Source organism: Amphiura filiformis, chromosome 1 (genome assembly GCF_039555335.1).
Source record: "Amphiura filiformis chromosome 1, Afil_fr2py, whole genome shotgun sequence".
NCBI classification, from domain to species: domain Eukaryota; kingdom Metazoa; phylum Echinodermata; class Ophiuroidea; order Amphilepidida; family Amphiuridae; genus Amphiura; species Amphiura filiformis.
Genome location: NC_092628.1, coordinates 68824829 through 68844705, shown reverse-complemented (window position 1 = coordinate 68844705; position 19877 = coordinate 68824829). Strand labels below are relative to the sequence as shown.

Sequence of the window (19877 nt, the reverse complement as noted above, 5' to 3'; positions counted from 1 at the left end):
TGAATAGTCAATTCACAATACAAGCTCTGTATCCGGCAGGCTAGCTAGGGCTCTCTCTTGCTAGATTGCACATCTCTAAATTACAAGTGAGAAGATGGTTGGTGATATTATTTCAACATGTTTTGTTCAATTTTGGTCAAGTTTATGACAAAAAATTGAAATATTATTTTGTTCAATTGAACATGTGTAATATGTCTATTCAATGATGTCAAACAGACTGATGTAATATTAGGGGTATAATATGCCGGTAGTTTGGGTTTGGTTACAATAGGGGAAAATTACTTCAAATATTTATTAATTGTTTTTATCAAAATTAGACAAAATGCTGTAATCAAGTTTAATTAGCTATAATTAACAGTTGCCAATTACAAAGAGTTTAACTATTCAACATTCACATCAATATCCTGATCTTCAAAGTCAACATTATTTAGATATGCTATATGTTTTGTTGAAGTATTCTATTTGTAATCAGTCATGTATATTTCTATCCTTAGTCCCAGGGCTAAGGCTTGCATATAATTGGCCAGTGTTTAGTGCCTCTAAGACTAATAATTGACCACAATCACTTGACGGCTCATTGCATCATGTCTGGACCATGAGGTCCCAACAAAATGTTTGAAATAATGGTCATGATGGTGAGGCCTACTCAAGCCAACCACAACGCCACATGTAACCAACTGACTATTGATTATTTAACCACCAAGCTTACATTTTGATGATAAGTGAGAAAAATTACTTCGAAATGAAAAAAAAGATAGATATAAAATCATGACACCATTTTAGATATTTTGAAATGCCTTCAAGCAAGTACAAACATGCACATTATACACTAGGATCCACAACATGCTCATATATCAAGGCAAAGTTCTCCAACCCCAATACATTTGTACATTCATTGAATAACCTTTGCAATTTTGGGTACAAAACTCATACTCTGCAACTTGAGGTCAATTTTACACTATGATTGTTTAATTGCGGTTATTGAACTATGCCATTGGTATGAGGCCATTGTGGTCCATAGTGGTTCTTGAGATGGAGGGTGATACTAGGATGTAACTTTACTTCAAGAGACTAAGAGAGGGCAATAAAAACATGCAGTGAGTACACACTCGGCAGTCCACGCTTTATAATGCGTGCCGGTTCGAAATTCTGAAAATTGGTGAAAGCGTGGGGGCTTAAACTTTTTGGGTAAAAAGCGTGGACTGATATAAAGCGTGGGATTAAAATAAAAAGCGTGGGGCTTCTTCCAACTTACAGTATATTTTTATTGAATGATAAAATAATCATAGTTCCAAGAAAAATCACCAAAACTTGCACACTATGTCGCAAGATAAAATTCCATTTGATGCAGGCTCGCGCTTGTTTACGTGAATCCAGTGCAATGTACACAATATCCTCCCCCCGGAAGCGCTGCCAAAACACCTACGTCATATGCAAATGTCCGATTTTCCATGACGTGTTATTTTTCTTTACATTGATCGTATATGAGTGACGCATTAACATGCATAATTGATTGAGCGAAGCAACACGGAAGAAGTAGGATATAGTCGCTGAACACAGCGTACATCAAGTTTCATGACAAGAACAACATTTGAACACCATAAAAGTACAGTTATTCATTAAAATGCTTATTTTACAGTGCAGTAGTAGTTTTTCACATATAATTTGCATTGTTCACGTAATGTATCAATTAACTTATTGGAGAGAAAAACATCGGACTCGCACATGTGAAATAGGTGCAGAATTCGGCGTACTTGATACTTCGAACCAAATTGCGTGCAACTTTGTCAGTTTACAAATAGCGGAAAAAGCAAAAAGTGGTGGGGGTCAAGAATTTTCAGTATAAAGGGTGCCTCAGTAAAAAGCGTGGGGGTCAGGAATTTTCAGTATAAAGGGTGCCTCAATAAAAAGGGTGGGGGTAAAATAAAAAGGGTGGGAGTCAAACCCCTCTGCCGAGTATGGAGTAAATGAAAAGCAGACTTTGTTAAATTAATGTACTTCAAATATAATATTATCAAGCAATGTCAGAAATAACCTAAACTTTGTAAATATTAAATAACTACTGAGCATGTTGAGTTACTTAGATGGAAAAATGCAAGGTGTTTAAATGTCAAAACACACTTTGCATTATAGAGCGTTCACTCAACACAGTTGAGTAATTTTGAGATCTTGATCAAATTTCAAATCTCTACTGATTGACGAGAAGTTGATAACACGTCGTAAAATTGCGCCACTCATCTTTCTCTCTGCTGTTTTAATTTTTTAAAGAAGAAATATTTCATATAAAGAAGGTGCAAGTAGTCCTGCATATTACAATAAATTGCAAGCAATAAATGATTTTGAAATAAAGTTGTATAATTTGCCAATACATTGTAAAAATGACTAACAACCCAGAAGCTTGATGACATCTTAGAAATGCAAATGGTTTTGTTAGGGGGCTCACCTCTCCCTCCTTGTAACATAAGTGTGAAATATTGAAAATTACAACCTCAAAAGAATAACTTCGACCAAAATTTGAATTAGTTTTTTGCAATCGTAAACTGACTCCTTTATAAGACAATTGAACTTTTAGTTTGTTCCCTAATAAACTACAACATGCATCAAACTCTCCAAACATTTACTCATCTTTGAACAAAAAATATGTACCGATAAAATAAAGAAGTGTCTGGATTCACTTTTAATAAGTACTCCGTTAGACATACTCTTGAGAGATGGTCCAGATCCATCATGTCCCATCAAGATGTTTTTGGCCCAAATTTCCCACAATTATAGCAACATGTCCCATTATTTTGTGTATATTTCTTTTTAATATTGGAAAGGAAAATGTCCCTACAAATACCCCACTTTAATGGGTACGCCTAAGTTACCCAATGTGTCCAGCCGTGTCTGCAAGTAAGCATTATCACTGAAAGTGCAATAATATTGATAGTTGCCATTATAAACAGTCTTACAATGATACTAATTATTTCTTCATGTTTTTGTCTGTTCCTTTGCTACCACAGATTTGTATCAGAGCCCAGCATATAATACATGAATATGGCAGCTCAGGGAGTTCATAAATATCCTGATGGAGAAGAATACAAAGGAGAATGGATGGAAGGTAGCATCTCAGGAGGGGTCCCTCCTTGTTTTTCTTCATTCTTTTTTTTTTTTTTCCTTTTTTTTTTTTTGGCCAGTTTGGTTTCATTTTGATGTCCTACCTAGACATCAGTTACAGAAATTACAGTGTACTACCCAACAATACTCAAACCTGCGAAAAAATTGACATTTCAGATGTTTGATGTTTTTGTTGACTAGAATCTCTGACATTTTGTTGTTCCTACCAACAGTAGACAGCATTGTATCAGATCTTTATATGATTGCTATCTACAGTAGACAGCATTATGTGAAATTTTCATATGGTTGGTATCTACTGTAGACAGCATTATGTCAAATCTTCATATGATTACTATCTACTGTAGACAGCATAATAGCAAAGCTGCATGTATGCTATCTACAGTAGACAGCATTATGTCAAATCTTCATATGGTTGCTATCTACAGTATAGTAGACAGCATTATATCAAAACTGCATGAATGCTATCTACAGTAAACTTGTCTATATCAAAACTTCCTATGGTTGCTATCTACAGTAGATAGCATTAGATCAAAGGTTCATGTAGGCCTATGCTATCTACATAGACAGCATTATATCATATCTTCACATGAATGCTATCTTCAGTAGACAGCATTATATCAAAGCTTCATATTGTTGATACCTAAAGTAGACAGCATTATAGCATATAATCCTATATGCATAAAATGTCTTATCTAAATTTGGTAATATATGAACAACCTGTTTATGGTATGATTATTAAAAAAATAATAACCACAAAATCTGCATGTCTGCAAGTCAAATTAAAAACTGAATTAAAATCCAACGAGTGTATAATTGTGTCACAATGTGTATCAATAAAGCGATAATCCCATCTCATTCTCTCACATCACTTTTCCCATCCAATCATTCACTGTTATAAACCTCATGCTGTAAAATGAACACCATTAGTAACAATTAAGGTGGGATTGCTTGCGTGTGAGCAGGCTCAGCCACCATTTTTATGCCTGAAGGCATCCTTTTTGTGTAAACCATAATATGCCTCTGAGCTAAATGCAATTTTCTCTGACTGTTATTGTTGATGAGTGCTGGCACATTGACCATGGAGGCTTTTTGTAATGGGATGTTCAGGTGGAGGGAAAACTTGCATTATTCAAATTCCAAGTCATTGTGAAAAAAATAACATAATTTTAATATTTGGTTGCGACTTGGCAACTAACTAGTCAGATAGGCTCACTAAACGGCTAATTATTTTACAACTAAATGACTATTTGTGTATCAAAACCTTTTGATACACAAGTAGTCATTTAGTTGTGACTAAATAACTTATGGTTTATCACATGATTTTGAGTGAACAATTTGTTAATTGTTTGTGACTAAACATCTATAGCCAAATAGATCTGAACCAGCTAATAACAAGTTGGATCACTCTCAAAGAAGATATCTTACACTTCCCACAATGCATTTCTTTCCTGTACTGATTTGCCATTCAGTGTAACATGGGGCGATAGTGACAAGAAATACCTCAATAATTTGCAAGATCTGGATGAGCTCTGTTAATTGAGGTACTTTTTCATCACTATTGACCCATGTTGTGCTGAATAGCAAATCAGTACAGGGAAGAAATGCATTGTGGGGGAAGTTTATGGTATTTTCTCTGGATCACTCTAGCTTTAGCGAAAAAAAATCATATTATTATAACCAATGCCCAACCCTGCCCCCCCCCCATCCCAAAGAAAATCTTAGGTTTTAGAAGAAAAAAAATCCTTTTATTCACAGCCAACACCATGCCTAAAAACTCCCAAGGGTTTCAAAATCCAGAAATCCAGAAGTTGAGGTATTCATATGAACATAACTGTGGTTGGTTTTGTTTGTGATCAATCAACTGTAAACTATTCCCTATTGAAATGCGCATTTGTAACTCTTAATTTAGACTGACAAATGGGGTTGCTCTTTAAATTTGGGGAGATAAAATAAAATAACAGCTGCATGTTTCTGCCACCATGTACAAAAGTCAGGGTTGTTGTATATATGCAAATACTAATTCTAGGAATAAAAGTGACTACAGCTAGGGAAAATGGCAAGCAAAAATCACACTGCTTCGTGTACATACTACGTACTTTTAGCCAAATAGGGCTATTCTATTTAAAATCCACACTAACCCTGTGGAAGATTGTGGAAATATCTTCCACAGGGGGAACATGAATTTCAAATGGAATGACCCATTAGGCAGCTCCATTTGAATTTCATACACCCTTTACGAAAGATTCAACCTGAATCTTCCACTGAGAGAGGGTGAGTTACAAATGGAGCTGCTAATGTATTAATTGAAATTCATGTTCCCCCTGTGGAAGATATTTCCATAATCTTCCACTGAAGTAGTGTGGATATAAAATGGAATAGCCCATTGGTAATAAAAATGATTTAATGTTTGTTGTGAGACATTTTGCTGCTGTAAATAAACTTGTTATCGTTCTGCTCCATTTGAATCCGAAGAAATCAAATATTTATTGTCAACATCTATCTATACAACATAGTGTGATTGAAATGCATTTTGCAAAATGCCCAGGGACCTACTTATGTGTATAATGCATGGGTGAGTGGGGATATGTTTTCACAACCAAGCTGTAAATGGGGGAAGAGCAGCCAGTGTGCAGACGGAATGGGAGATTCAATTGTTAAATCACTGTCATGCATCTGTGGTGTCCTCCAGTGGACATGCCAAGGAAGCATTCCCCACCCCATCTCAAATCAATCTTTAACCTACCTTGCAAAAAAGAACCCCACTTTTGTGTGTTGGGGTGTGTGTGGGGGAGGGGGGAGGTGGGTTTGGTACTTTAAAAAATGAGCAGGGCACCCTAGACGGAAGCTTTTTCCAAGACTTGACCATACTAGACTAAATGTGCCCAGGGATGAGGACCCAGTTTTGTTTAATTTTTGAGTGAGATGAGTGGGTTAGCATTTTTTTAAGGATCAACTGGGTTACCGCAAACAAGCAACTATTTTTGACACGGACGGGTGGTGACATGAAGCTAGAATTTATAAGCTCCACGATAGTGGGATTTTAATACTTTGGTTGTAAGTGGTTTCTTTATTTGATAATAATTCAAGAGGGTAAAAAGCAATTAAGTTGCAATACTAGACTTGAGATGAGTCGCCATCATATTGTAATTAGATATATTGATGAATCTGTCAAAGATGATGAGCTGTATCTTTTGAGGTATGCTTTTAATTAGTGTGGCATAAAGTGTGTGAAATTTTAGTAGAAATGTAGCACATAGTGACTGCATAAAAACCCATATTTAAAGAGAACGTTGCTTTGAAATTTGGAGCATTTTGCTTTGGGATGCAAGTTACGAGGGGGTATCAAAAAGTTTTAGAAATCGCCCAGAAGTGAAAGAGCTATATCAATGAAATTTTGTCAGTGCAATCACTGGTCCTTATGTACACTATGATGCAAAAATGGTCTCATAAGAATGTTTACTTTTTTTACAGGCGCTAGATGTCAGTACCTGCCTATGTAACCGCATAACCAGCAAAATGGAGAAAATTGAGGCATGTAGCATGATTACGTTTCCATTTTAAGGGTTACAGTGCCCAAAAAATCTGTGATGAAATAAAATTCATTTTCCAAAAGCAACAGTGACAATATCACAATCACCACCAAGATAACTTTCATTTCATCATCGATTTTCTAGGCACTGCAACCCTTCAAATGCAGGATCTTAATAACGCTGCTTGCCTCAATTTTCTCAATCTTGCAGTTTATGCGCAGTAGTAACTGGGGCAGCAGGTTATTAGCATCTAGCGTTGCCAGTAAAAAAAGTAAACATACATATGAGACCATTTTTGCACCATAGTGTACATAAGGACCAGTGATTGCACTGACAAAATTTCATTGATATAGCTCTTTCACTTCTGGGCGATTTCTAAAACTTTTTGATATATGTGACACGATCAGGTCCATGGAGACCAAAAGGTATCAAATTTGAAATTGAGATAAAGGCAAAAATATGGAGTAAACAAAAAAAAATACATGAGAAAATAGACATCACAAAACTTTAGAACTTAAGAACCAAGTATGCTTAGCCTTTCAACAAGGCTTTGCCTAGAGCACCGTAGTGAGAGCACCACTATCTTATTCTACACCTGCGGCGTTTGCTGTCGCGGCTTCGTCACTCTGTTGTGCCTTCGGCGCTCCGCTCGCCTCTCCTAGGATCGCGAGGTCAAAATAAATTAAGCAAATATGAAGGAAAATATCCTTTCTCCTGGGACTAAATTCCAGGTCTAGCTTTAAACTCTTTTGTGCATACGGACCTTGGTGTTTTCAGTATTATATGATAGCCTAATGTTTGTATAAGTTGATAAATATAGTAACTCAATGTTCAAAAATGCCTCTTTTTTTCCCCCCATGCAGCAGATCGCATCACATATTATGCACTGGTTCTGAGTTATTCTTAAATTTTAAAAACAAAATGTGTTTATTTCTGTTGTCCCCTCCTCTATATTCAAATAAAATATCAATGTTTGATTCCAAATGTGTTCTTTATTAAACAGGAAAGAGACAAGGCAAGGGTCAACTGTCCCTAGCAGATGGATCTCGCTACACAGGACATTTCGAGCAGGGTTTATGTCAAGGCCCAGGTGTAATTGAGTTTGCTGATGGATCTAAGTAAGTATTAACTGATTGGAAGGATTTGTCAGACTTTTTTCTTTGGTGGAGCAATAGAACCTGATGCTTACACCTAGCGTAGAATTTGGATGCAAAGGGGGAAGGGATGATAAGGAGCTGAGACTCCTGACAGGGGTTTGAAGGAATGGATAGTGAAACTTGGAAGCATTTGTTGATCAAATATAGGGTCTTTGCACTTGGCACTTTTGCACAGATGAGAAATTTTAAAATGTTCCTTTATGTTCAATAGGGTCATAAGAACTAATAAAAATAGATATATTAAAGATAGCGGTACTAATAGATTAATAAGATAAAGATAACCCATACACAAATTAGCAAAGTCCTGTCTCATGAGAGCAACTCATTCCATAAAATATGACAGACAAAGTTGTGATCTTTGTAACAACATAACTTTAGCACAATCGCAATATCTTTCCCTTAAATACAGGGACATGGGATAGAATAATCAGCACTCCTGAATATATTAAAAAAGAAACTGCAAGTACAAGTGATGTAGTGTCATAGGGGCATTGGGGAGCACATGCCTCCCCCTATCATTTTGAAACTTTAGAAAATCCCATAGGAAAATTGCCAAAAAATGGCTTGTGCCCCCCCATCAGCGCTCATCAGGCCCGTGACCCCGATAGGGTGACTTACACTAAGCCACTGGCAAGTACAGTGGTTATGAAAGTGAAATGTCTACTTTATTGATATATGCAGGTACAATTTCCACATCAAGCAAAATGTTTGTTGAACCTGGTTCTGATTTTATTTTGATCTATTCATTTTGATCTATTCCTTGAAAAACTAGTTTGACAGATCATGTTATTATAAGAATGGTCGTCCGTCCGTCCATACCCATGGGCTCCATTTTGAGCCTGGTATAAACCAGAAGCAATCAATGTCATTCCATAATAACTCCCAGGATACAAACTCCTCTTTTGTAATAATGCAGCAGTCCAAAGGCAGTACTCGGACAGCAAACCACACTTTAGATTCCCAAGTGGTTTTCCAAGGGTAGTTAGCAAGATATGATTATTTAGAAGAATAATTATGTTTGAAGATGAATCTTTTGTTTGATATCTGTTTGATTGTTTTTCTACTTGAAATAACATGGCATGCTTAGTTGCCATGTGTTACAAGTGTGTGAAATAATAATTGAAAAGCGAATTTAAATTGTATTAAAAAGGTTGTGTGACTCTCTCTATATCTTGGTTGAATTTTTAAAAACTTGTTTGAGATTGAAAAGAGGGATGATAAGGCTAAACAAACATGCAGACATTCAAAAACAAAAAAGTTTGTTCCTATTATTTAGGGTGTGTGATATTCTTTTTGGAGGGATGTCGCATATCATTGTTTTATTTACGAAATCCAGAAGAAAAAAAAGATTTTCATGCATAAAATGCATGAGCAAATATGTATCCAAACAGCTTGCTCCTGGATATTATTTACAAACAAGATAAAATCAATGACGCATATCACCAGCCTGCTACGATAATTGTTTAAGTCATTTTTTTGTAATTTTGAGAACAAAGTACAAAACATGCTTCAAGCATGCATTTAAACATATTTATTCACCAATCTTACCACATGAATAAATGATAATGAGATCAATTAAAGGGAATAATCAGAAATAATTAGGGTGATTATGTAACTGTTGCATGCTTGAACAATATTATATACTTTGTTCTCAAAATTACAAAAAAATGATGTAGACAATTATCGTAGCATGCTGATGATATTGAGAATCGCTTGAATTGCTTCAGGTCTATATTTGCACCTCTAACTTACTTAACAATTTGAATAATTGGTATTTGCAGCATGTCTTACTACACAGAAAAACAAAGTTACATGCACCTTGTATATTGGTTTTGGACCACCTACAGGAAACATGTACACAAGGCAATAAGAATAAATGCTTATGATGTAGTAGTTGCCAGGTACATGTTTATCATTGGATGAACTGTAGTAATTGGAAAATGAAAAATACTGAACCACCTTTTTGCTTGCATTTCCCCCCTAAGCTTAAGAACTGACTTTATGAGACCTGACCTTTACAAAAGTTAGTTGAAAGCTTTAACATGGCACATTTTGTACCTTTTATATTTGAAATCAGTTTTCTGTAGATCTTGTCAGGTGATGTTGATCTGAAAATTGTTCAACACATAATCAAATAAAGTTGTATATAAGCCCTCCCAACCTTTTGAATTTACATGTGTGTTTATTTCCAACAGATATGCAGGTGAATTTGCACAGGGTAAATTTAATGGCTATGGAATCTTTACTAGATCAGATGGTATGATGTATGAAGGCGAGTTTAGAGATGGCAAAGTCAGTGGCTTAGGTGAGTAGTAGTTATAGGGGTGGAATCTGTACTAGATCTGATGGTATGATGTATGAAGGTGAGTTTAGAGATGGCAAAGTCAGTGGCTTAGGTGAGTAGTAGTTATAGGGTGGAATCTTTACTAGATCTGATGGTATGATGTATGAAGGTGAGTTTAGAGATGGCAAAGTCAGTGGCTTAGGTGAGTAGTAGTTATAGGGGTGGAATCTGTACTAGATCTGATGGTATGATGTATGAAGGCGAGTTTAGAGATGGCAAAGTCAGTGGCTTGGGTGAGTAGTAGTTATAGGGGTGGAATCTGTACTAGATCTGATGGTATGATGTATGAAGGCGAGTTTAGAGATGGCAAAGTCAGTGGCTTAGGTGAGTAGTAGTTATAGGGGTGGAATCTGTACTAGATCTGATGGTATGATGTATGAAGCTGAGTTTGGTGATGGCAAAGTCAGTGGCTTAGGTGAGTTGTAGTTATAGGGGTGGAATCTTTACTAGATCTGACGGTATGATGTATGAAGGCGAGTTTAGAGATGGCAAAGTCAGTGGCTTAGGCGAGTTGTAGTTATAGGGGTGGAATCTTTACTAGATCTGATGGTATGATGTATGAAGGTGAGTTTAGAGATGGCAAAGTCAGTGGCTTAGGTGAGTAGTAGTTATAGGGTGGAATCTTTACTAGATCTGATGGTATGATGTATGAAGGTGAGTTTGGAGATGGCAAAGTCAGTGGCTTAGGTGAGTTGTAGTTATAGGGTGGAATCTTTACTAGATCTGATGGTATGATGTATGAAGGTGAGTTTAGAGATGGCAAAGTCAGTGGCTTAGGTGAGTAGTAGTTATAGGGTGGAATCTTTACTAGATCTGACGGTATGATGTGTGAAGGTTAGTTTCGAGATGGCAAAGTCAGTGGCTTAGGTGAGTAGTAGTTATAGGGTGGAATCTTTACTAGATCTGATGGTATGATGTATGAAGGCGAGTTTAGAGATGGCAAAGTCAGTGGCTTAGGTGAGTAGTAGTTATAGGGTGTAATCTTTACTAGATCTGATGGTATGATGTATGAAGGTGAGTTTAGAGATGGCAAAGTCAGTGGCTTAGGTGAGTAGTAGTTATAGGGGTGAAATCTTTACTAGATCTGATGGTATGATGTATGAAGGCGAGTTTAGAGATGGCAAAGTCAGTGGCTTAGGTGAGTAGTAGTTATAGGGGTGGAATCTTTACTAGATCTGATGGTATGATGTATGAAGGCGAGTTTAGAGATGGCAAAGTCAGTGGCTTGGGTGAGTAGTAGTTATAGGGGTGAAATCTTTACTAGATCTGACGGTATGATGTATGAAGGGGAGTTTAGAGATGGCAAAGTCAGTGGCTTAGGTAAGTAGTAGTTATAGGGGTGGAATCTTTACTAGATCTGATGGTATGATGTATGAAGGTGAGTTTAGAGATGGCAAAGTCAGTGGCTTAGGTGAGTAGTAGTTATAGGGGTGAAATCTTTACTAGATCTGACGGTATGATGTATGAATGTGAGTTTAGAGATGGCAAAGTCAGTGGCTTGAGTGAGTAGTAGTTATAGGGGTGGAATCTATACTAGATCTGATGGTATGATGTATGAAGGTGAGTTTAGAGATGGCAAAGTCAGTGGCTTGAGTGAGTAGTAGTTATAGGGGTGGAATCTGTACTAGATCTGATGGTATGATGTATGAAGGCGAGTTTAGAGATGGCAAAGTCAGTGGCTTAGGTGAGTAGTAGTTATAGGGGTGGAATCTTTACTAGATCTGATGGTATGATGTATGAAGGCGAGTTTAGAGATGGCAAAGTCAGTGGCTTAGGTGAGTAGTAGTTATAGGGGTGGAATCTGTACTAGATCTGATGGTATGATGTATGAAGGTGAGTTTAGAGATGGCAAAGTCAGTGGCTTAGGTGAGTTGTAGTTATAGAGGTGAAATCTTTACTAGATCTGACGGTATGATGTATGAAGACGAGTTTAGAGATGGCAAAGTCAGTGGCTTGAGTGAGTAGTAGTTATAGGGGTGGAATCTATAATAGATCTGATGGTATGATGTATGAAGGCGAGTTTAGAGATGGCAAAGTCAGTGGCTTGGGTGAGTAGTAGTTATAGGGGTGGAATCTTTACTAGATCAGATGGTATGATGTATGAAGGCGAGTTTAGAGATGGCAAAGTCAGTGGCTTAGGTGAGTAGTAGTTATAGGGGTGGAATCTGTACTAGATCTGATGGTATGATGTATGAAGGCGAGTTTAGAGATGGCAAAGTCAGTGGCTTAGGTGAGTTGTAGTTATAGGGGTGAAATCTTTACTAGATCTGACGGTATGATGTATGAATGTGAGTTTAGAGATGGCAAAGTCAGTGGCTTGAGTGAGTAGTAGTTATAGGGGTGGAATCTATACTAGATCTGATGGTATGATGTATGAATGTGAGTTTAGAGATGGCAAAGTCAGTGGCTTAGGTGAGTAGTAGTTATAGGGGTGGAATCTGTACTAGATCTGATGGTATGATGTATGAAGCTGAGTTTAGAGATGGCAAAGTCAGTGGCTTAGGTGAGTAGTAGTAATAGGGGTGGAATCTTTACAAGATCTGATGGCTTAATGTATGAAGGAAACCGGAGATCCCGGAGAAAACCTGCGAGAGCGAGCATGGATCGGGATACACCAAGTGCACATACAGTCCTTGGGCATGGTCGGGCTTGAACCCGGGACCTCAGTGGTGCAAGGTGTCAACCCGCTCTCCCCAACTACTCCCCAGAAATGACTACTAAAATGTATTTCTATAACCTTTACAGACAGGCTAGTCTTTTGAAACAACCATCAGAATCCAAAAAATTTAAACAAACCAAAAGAATATACCTATTTATATATATAAATGTCTCTTTTTAATGCATCAGTACGAAGCTATAAACCTTTTACCTATTTCTGACTTTTTTTCTCCTTCACACAGGTTTGTTAACATTTACAGATGGCACCAGTGGCCTGCCACGGAATGAAGGTAGATTTGAAGGCTCTAGACTATTAGAAAGAAAGAGAGCAACAGAGGCTGTAAGACAAGCTAAACAAGCAGCACAACAAGCAAGATCTGTCCACCTTTGAATCTATATGTATTATTTTATACTGTGAATGATGAATTAGCTTTGTATTGTGTTTTTTCTAATACATAAGCCATGGTAATGTTATTGTAACCTCAATATCATTCAATGTGGTTGACATGTAGTAGATATAGTTTTATCAAAGGATATAGGCAAGACTATTGGTACCATTTAGTCAAATGAAATAAATGATCTGGCTGAACTATTATAAAAATATTGGGGTGCATTCAGTGCAGCATTAACACAACATGTGCTGGATATATAGTGTGCATATTTCTACTTTAACCTTTTGTGGATAGAAAGTCAGATAAAGTATTAACAAAGTGCTTTATTTTAAGGTTGCTTATAAACTTTGATGAAATTGTAGCTATGTATTTGTGTACCTGCACACCCTATACCCTCACACACACCCCAACCCATGTGTAAACACCGGCAAATGAGGATGTCCACCCACCCTATTTTTACTATCCAATTGGGGACAAACATTTGGGATTTTCTTTTGGCCTAACTGTGGATTTGGTTAAGTTTTCACTGTCCAAGTGCAGACTGACACTGCACCTGCAAATTAACCATGGCCAATGCTATAACATATTCTTATGCTGTATTAGATCTAAACACACAATCCAAGAATCGCAGTTACACAGAGGTTTTTCATGTGTGTGTCCTTATTTGCCGATATTTATAAATGCATGCATACCCCCATACACCCCCCACATCACTATAGGTATAATGTATGAATCACAGACACACAGTTCAAACAATACATGATCACATATTTTAATCATCAAGCCATGGATCCAGTTCCATGTTCCAAAAGTGGACACATCCTATACATACATGTATCTATGGAGAACTAACTTTTAAATGCATTCGGAGTCACCTTAGGCAGTTACAAGACTGTGGACATCTATAGTTTAGTTTGTTAAATGGAGGAGGAATGGCCACCCTGTGATTGCAAGTAGTGTATCGGAAGGCAATGTTTGATGCATCTTACCTGCAATATAACGTCATAAAATATTTTTGCAATGCACAAGTCGAAACATATTACAAGGTCATCAATGTTCCAAGGGAATCTTGAATCCCAGTGCAGACTTAGTTTTAGACTCATCTCATTTTGGGTTTAGGCACTTTGCCACAGGGTTTATAGGTTACAGGTGAATTTGACTAGGATACTAATGCCAATATGGTGGTACATTATGGGAATTAATTTAACAGTAATGTACATAGATATAGAAGTAGCTTAATATTGATATTTTGTTAATTAATATTGTACATAAAATGTCAGCTGACAAGGTATTCATCATTGGTATCATATTTCTGAAAAATACAAAATTATGTCAAAATTATTTTCTATCATCACTGTTTCGCTGTGATTTTTGAATTTTTCTGTTGTTTGGCTGGACCAAATATATTTGATTTCTGTAACACACAACATACAATGAAACAAAAGATATTCACATAAAATGACCAATATTAATTTCATTGTCTAAACCCTGCAAGCAAACAAATATATGAATTATAGATATGATGTGTATATTATTTAAGATTAATAATGTATGCAAATATAGAAACTAAGTGCTGAATATATTCTTTCTGAAAAATGCAATGTATGCCTTTAAGATGTAACAAGACGAGAACTCATCAAACTATAGTAAACAGAATTACACATGTAAAGTTGGGTAAGAATTCTTTTTCAAAGTCTCTATTACAAAAGTAATGCAACTTGTATTTGTGTTACATTTTAAGATAATCTGCATTATGTGCACAAGGCAATTGGTGGTAGAGGTTGTACAGCAAGTCATGTACTTGGTTATACATTACACCCCATCTTACTTGTCCAGTCAATTAAAAGGGCATTTTATGATCCACAGCATCATCCTCCCACTTTTCTCAAAAAAAGTTGAGATTTTATTTCCACTGGAAACCACTGGCTACATAATGTTCATGTACAACAAATTTCTTGCAGATTAATTAGTTTAGCAAAAATATCGTCAAATTTGAATTACGTTCTGGTATAAAATTACAACACATTGTGTATGGAGCAGCGCAATACACATAATCATGCATAACTCGCAAACACAAAATCGGAATCAACCAAAAATTTGGGAAAAAGCTGTTTTCGTGGATATCTACTGAAAAAAGTCATAAAAAGAGGATGATAGGATCACGAAATACTCCTTTAACTGACTATTCCAGTTGAAATCCATACACCCTATGGAAGACATGACAGGGGTGTAGATTGCAAATGGAGTCATCTATTCTGGTAACCCCATTTGAAATTCACACTCCCTGTGTTGAAGATTAAGGTCATGTTTTCCATAATCGATGTATGGATTTTAATTGGAATAGCTCAAATCCTGAACAGACAGATATACCGTATTTGGCCTTATTTGATCCCATTTGTAATTAACCACACAATTTCTGCAGTTCTGAACCATTTTGTGGTTTGGTTTATATGAGGTTTCAAATGCAACATTTTCAACCATATGGGTCACAAATATTTTTGCAAATTTAACTGCATAAAGAGCAAAAAATAAAAACCTTATTGAAATTTCTTGCTTTACAGAAAAATGGTAGAGACTGTTGAATTTGTGCATTCACATCTGTAAAAGTGGACTTGGATATTGAAAGTTATTTGGATATGTTAGACAAGAAGGACTAGCATCCATTGTGCAGTTAAGCCATATGTTGATAGTGTATATTTGATTTGACTCATGATAAAAGATAAAATATGAATTATAGAATCTTGTCTGAATAAAAGCAGATTATTATTCGCACATTTATGCTAGGTTTAATCATCATACTAACCATCTTTTATGTAGCTATACATTTTATGTTGCTCATTTGCATGCATCATTGACATTATTGAATATGTTGTTAAAGTGCTTACAAATGAGTAATTTTGATGCTTCAGTGGTATAAAACATTGAGGTAGACCTTGACTCTTGAAAAATAATTTTATGTTAGTATCGGAATACAGTTAAGTGCACATAGGAGATAACTCGATAAGTATCAACAAAATTGCACAATATTATACAAAAAAACAGGAAAAATTGTGCTTATTTTCAGATCTTGTCTTTCTTTTGTTTTCAATTGATCATTAATCATGTTCTATTTAGTAGCTATATCAGTTGGTGTAAATATTGTCATTGAAATGATTTACATTTCATTTCCAGTTATATTTTTGTTACCTAGTGTAGAAGTGAACAATTTGTCAAATAAGTTTATTTTGTTTAAAAGTATATCTAAATTGCATGAATGATTTCAAATGATGTTACAATATGTACCACAAAGGCTCATCAGAAAATGGCTTAAGTGACTATAATGACTGTCTTTTGATTCAATGTGATAATTCTGTTCAACTGAACTCGCTGTTTAGATGCCTACAGTATCACGTCATCAGGCCTACTGATCTTGAATTGGCCTGATGATGCATCTTGGATATGACATGATACTGTAGCCATCTAAAACAGTAAGTCCAGTTGAACAGAATTATAAATTTAGTCCAACTATTTATCTACCTGGATGATTCATAATATTCATAAATATGCAGTATCTTATGAAAAGAAAGGTTTTATAAATCAAAAATCAAGCCATGAATAGGTTTTTCTGTCATCTTTTTTGCCATCATCATTGTTACCAATTATTTGAAATTCAGGAAAATGATTCGGGTTCCAATTTTTTTCCACATGGGTAATCATGCAGTGAACAAACACTTCATAACAAATACATCTATATGAAGATTTTATATATATCAGCAGATTTTTTTTTTCAGGACATATCATTAATAATATGTATTTGATATGAATTTTGTTGTAACTCAAGCATATGTTGTACCTTTTGTTGTGATTCACTACTTGCATATTACTCATGTTTAAAATTGGGGAAACTGTTGCGTTCTTTGAAACCTGTATAAGGTATACCAACATCATCCAGGTATGGGGTAATAATTCATTAATTATTAGTAAGCCCATAAAATAAGTGTACCAGCAAATATTACTATCAGATATATACAATCTGGTGGAATCACCTACTCATCATATCTTTTAGGAAATAAAATTATAAAAATTGTGGGAAATGGGCTAATCATCATATTATGCATGAAGCTATAGCTGTAAAATTGAAGGGAAAAATAAGTACTACTAAGGCTAATGAAATGAAATTATTAGTTTCCCGTCACCCGCCCTCATAACTTTTTCAATTTGACCAAAACTTTCATTATCTTCATAATTATCTGAAATTGAGATGGAAATAATCAAAATTGAAACTCTCAAAAACAACATCAGTGTTGATAAAGGAATCTGACAGATTCCGAAACGTCCACAGTAAGTGCTGTTTTATTGGACTAGAACTATGAAATTCGTCTTTATTTTCAATAACAGTCCTGAAGAACATGTTCAGTAATCTCAAAATGTCTGACATCCCCTGCTGATCATAATCAGCAGTTTTTCTTAGTTGTAGGGGTAGAGGATGTGGTAAATAATGAAAAATTAAGGATTACCTCATCATGTTTCTACTGGTGATTACAAAAATTGCAAAAAAAAATTAAATTTTAAAACAAATTCAAATCATTTCTCAATCTGTTGCAAAATGTCTGTAATGATGATCTAAGCATTAATACCTGTTTTGAGATGGTCTTTTATCAACAATATAGGTAATAGCCATATAAATGAAACTTTTGACAATAATGAAATTGTCCAAAATAATGAATAATGAAATCATGACCTCATATTTCACTTTAAAAAATGTGACGAGAAACTAATCATTTCATTTCATTAGCCAAATGCCTGAAGGAGGATGGTCCAATGTTGTTTTAAAATAAATAAAACAAAAGCTATTAAGCAGGGATCTATTGCATCTCCCATCATTCAGAAAGTGGTGAGTGTAGCCAACTTCACCCTGCTGTGGAATATCATGATTTAGATTTGTAGGCCTTTTTTGACAATTTTCATCTAAATTTCCCCCTGAAAGTCCCATTGACCCCCTTGCCAAAATTCTGGCTACCCACACTGGATTTAGATCATGCATAGATATTTTGAACCCCATGACCATGATTTAAAATAGTGCCTTTGCATTGTCAATGACCGGATTGTCACATTTTCGTAGCACCGATTATCCGGCCATAGTCTGGGGTAGCTGCTAATCAAGCTGCCCCATTATGTTAGCATTGTTATAATAAATGTTGGAAATAAAAAAACTAGTTTGTGTCTGATGATTCTGTCAATCCAACTCCAGCACAGCCTGTGATTGGTTAGTGATGAATAATTAGAGCGGTGCCTTTGTTAGCTACGCAATACTAGGGCAGTGCCTGCATTAGTTACGCGATACTAACCAATCATAGGCAGTGGGGAATTTGATAGACAGGATTATCAGACATGAATTAGTTTTTTTATTGCTGGCCTTATAGTTTGAAAATGGCTTTCTTTCCAAATTCAAAACTGAAATCTGGGTTTAAGATCACAAAATGGGTTTCAATGTGACCCGCATTCCGGGCCTGCATTTGAGTGTCATCTTGAGATAATCTTGATATGAATGATTTTACTGATCTCAACAGGATACAGGAGCAGGAATGAAGAGTTTTTCTTTAATATTGACTTGTAATAAGAAAAACTTATCAGCTCCATCTGAAAACAATCGACCTGACATTTGTATTTGTCGAGCTTTTGTAAAATTGTTCCTCAATAGATACTTGAGAATTTGACCCAACTGTCAGTGCAGTTACATACAATACAACTGGTACAACTTTCGGTACCAGATTCATTACTCATTATTAAGTGTACTTCTTTAAAAAAGTATTTTAATGTTGTATGCATGCACAATAATATATAAGTGCACTTTTTAGTTTATGTACGTTTTAATACAGGTTAACTTGTGTATCAATTAATGTTATTGCACCTTGAATAATAGAATTATGTATCAAATTTATATAATATCAATAAAATGTGTCTTTCATATTACTTGTTTTGTGCAGTATGATTGGAAACATACATGTAGCATATAACCAGTACTGTAGACTTTGATATAATCATGAATAAAATATTGTTGTATACAGTTTACATGACCCAAATTTGTGATTTATCTGGGTTTGTTAGTGACATTTGATTCTGTGATTATTGATTTAATTAGCTTGTTTTTCAGGCTGAGTGCTTGTCCACCAAATCTTTATTCAAAAATGTCCAAGGCTAAGTGCTTTTCAATTTTGTTATTTTAATTGAAAAACAACTTTAAAATGTCTCCGATGCTCTTCTAGATGCAAATACGATCTAAAGACTGCACAAAAAGTAACGCTGTCGTTATAAATACACCTATATAGCTTCATAGCCCAGTTTCATAACTAATAATCGTTTTCGCAATATTTTAACATAGAAAGAAAGACGATTTATTTACGTGCATTTTGATAATATAATTTTGTTCATTCTTATGTTAATCCAAGTGTGTGAAAATATTGGATCCAACACATAATAATGATAAATTTGGATGCTTTACACCCAATATTAATTGGTCTCACTACGAGTTTTAAAATATTGAATTAGACTACGTCTCGTCCAATATTTTAAAACTCATAGCTTGACCAATAAATATGGGCTCAAGTAATCCAATTTTATATCAATATTAACTACACAGCAGTGTTTTGAAAGAAACATACCTGAATTTAAAAATTGCAGCTATTAGTATTGATTTGAA

At 35.4% G+C, this 19877-nt stretch overlaps 1 protein-coding gene across 1 annotated transcript in view; it reads left to right on the top strand.

The window, feature by feature from the left end:
• The window catches only part of LOC140152043 (uncharacterized), a 31767-nt gene extending 15333 nt beyond the window's left edge, over nucleotides 1-16434 (top strand). Inside the window, exons 2-5 of the mRNA XM_072174347.1 lie at nucleotides 3003-3100; nucleotides 7651-7765; nucleotides 10000-10109; nucleotides 13049-16434. Coding sequence (XP_072030448.1) covers nucleotides 3031-3100; nucleotides 7651-7765; nucleotides 10000-10109; nucleotides 13049-13197 — 444 coding nt within the window. The 5' untranslated portion in view covers nucleotides 3003-3030 and the 3' untranslated portion in view covers nucleotides 13198-16434. The remainder of the gene's footprint in view (nucleotides 1-3002; nucleotides 3101-7650; nucleotides 7766-9999; nucleotides 10110-13048) is intronic.
• Nucleotides 16435-19877: the final 3443 nt, after the last annotated feature.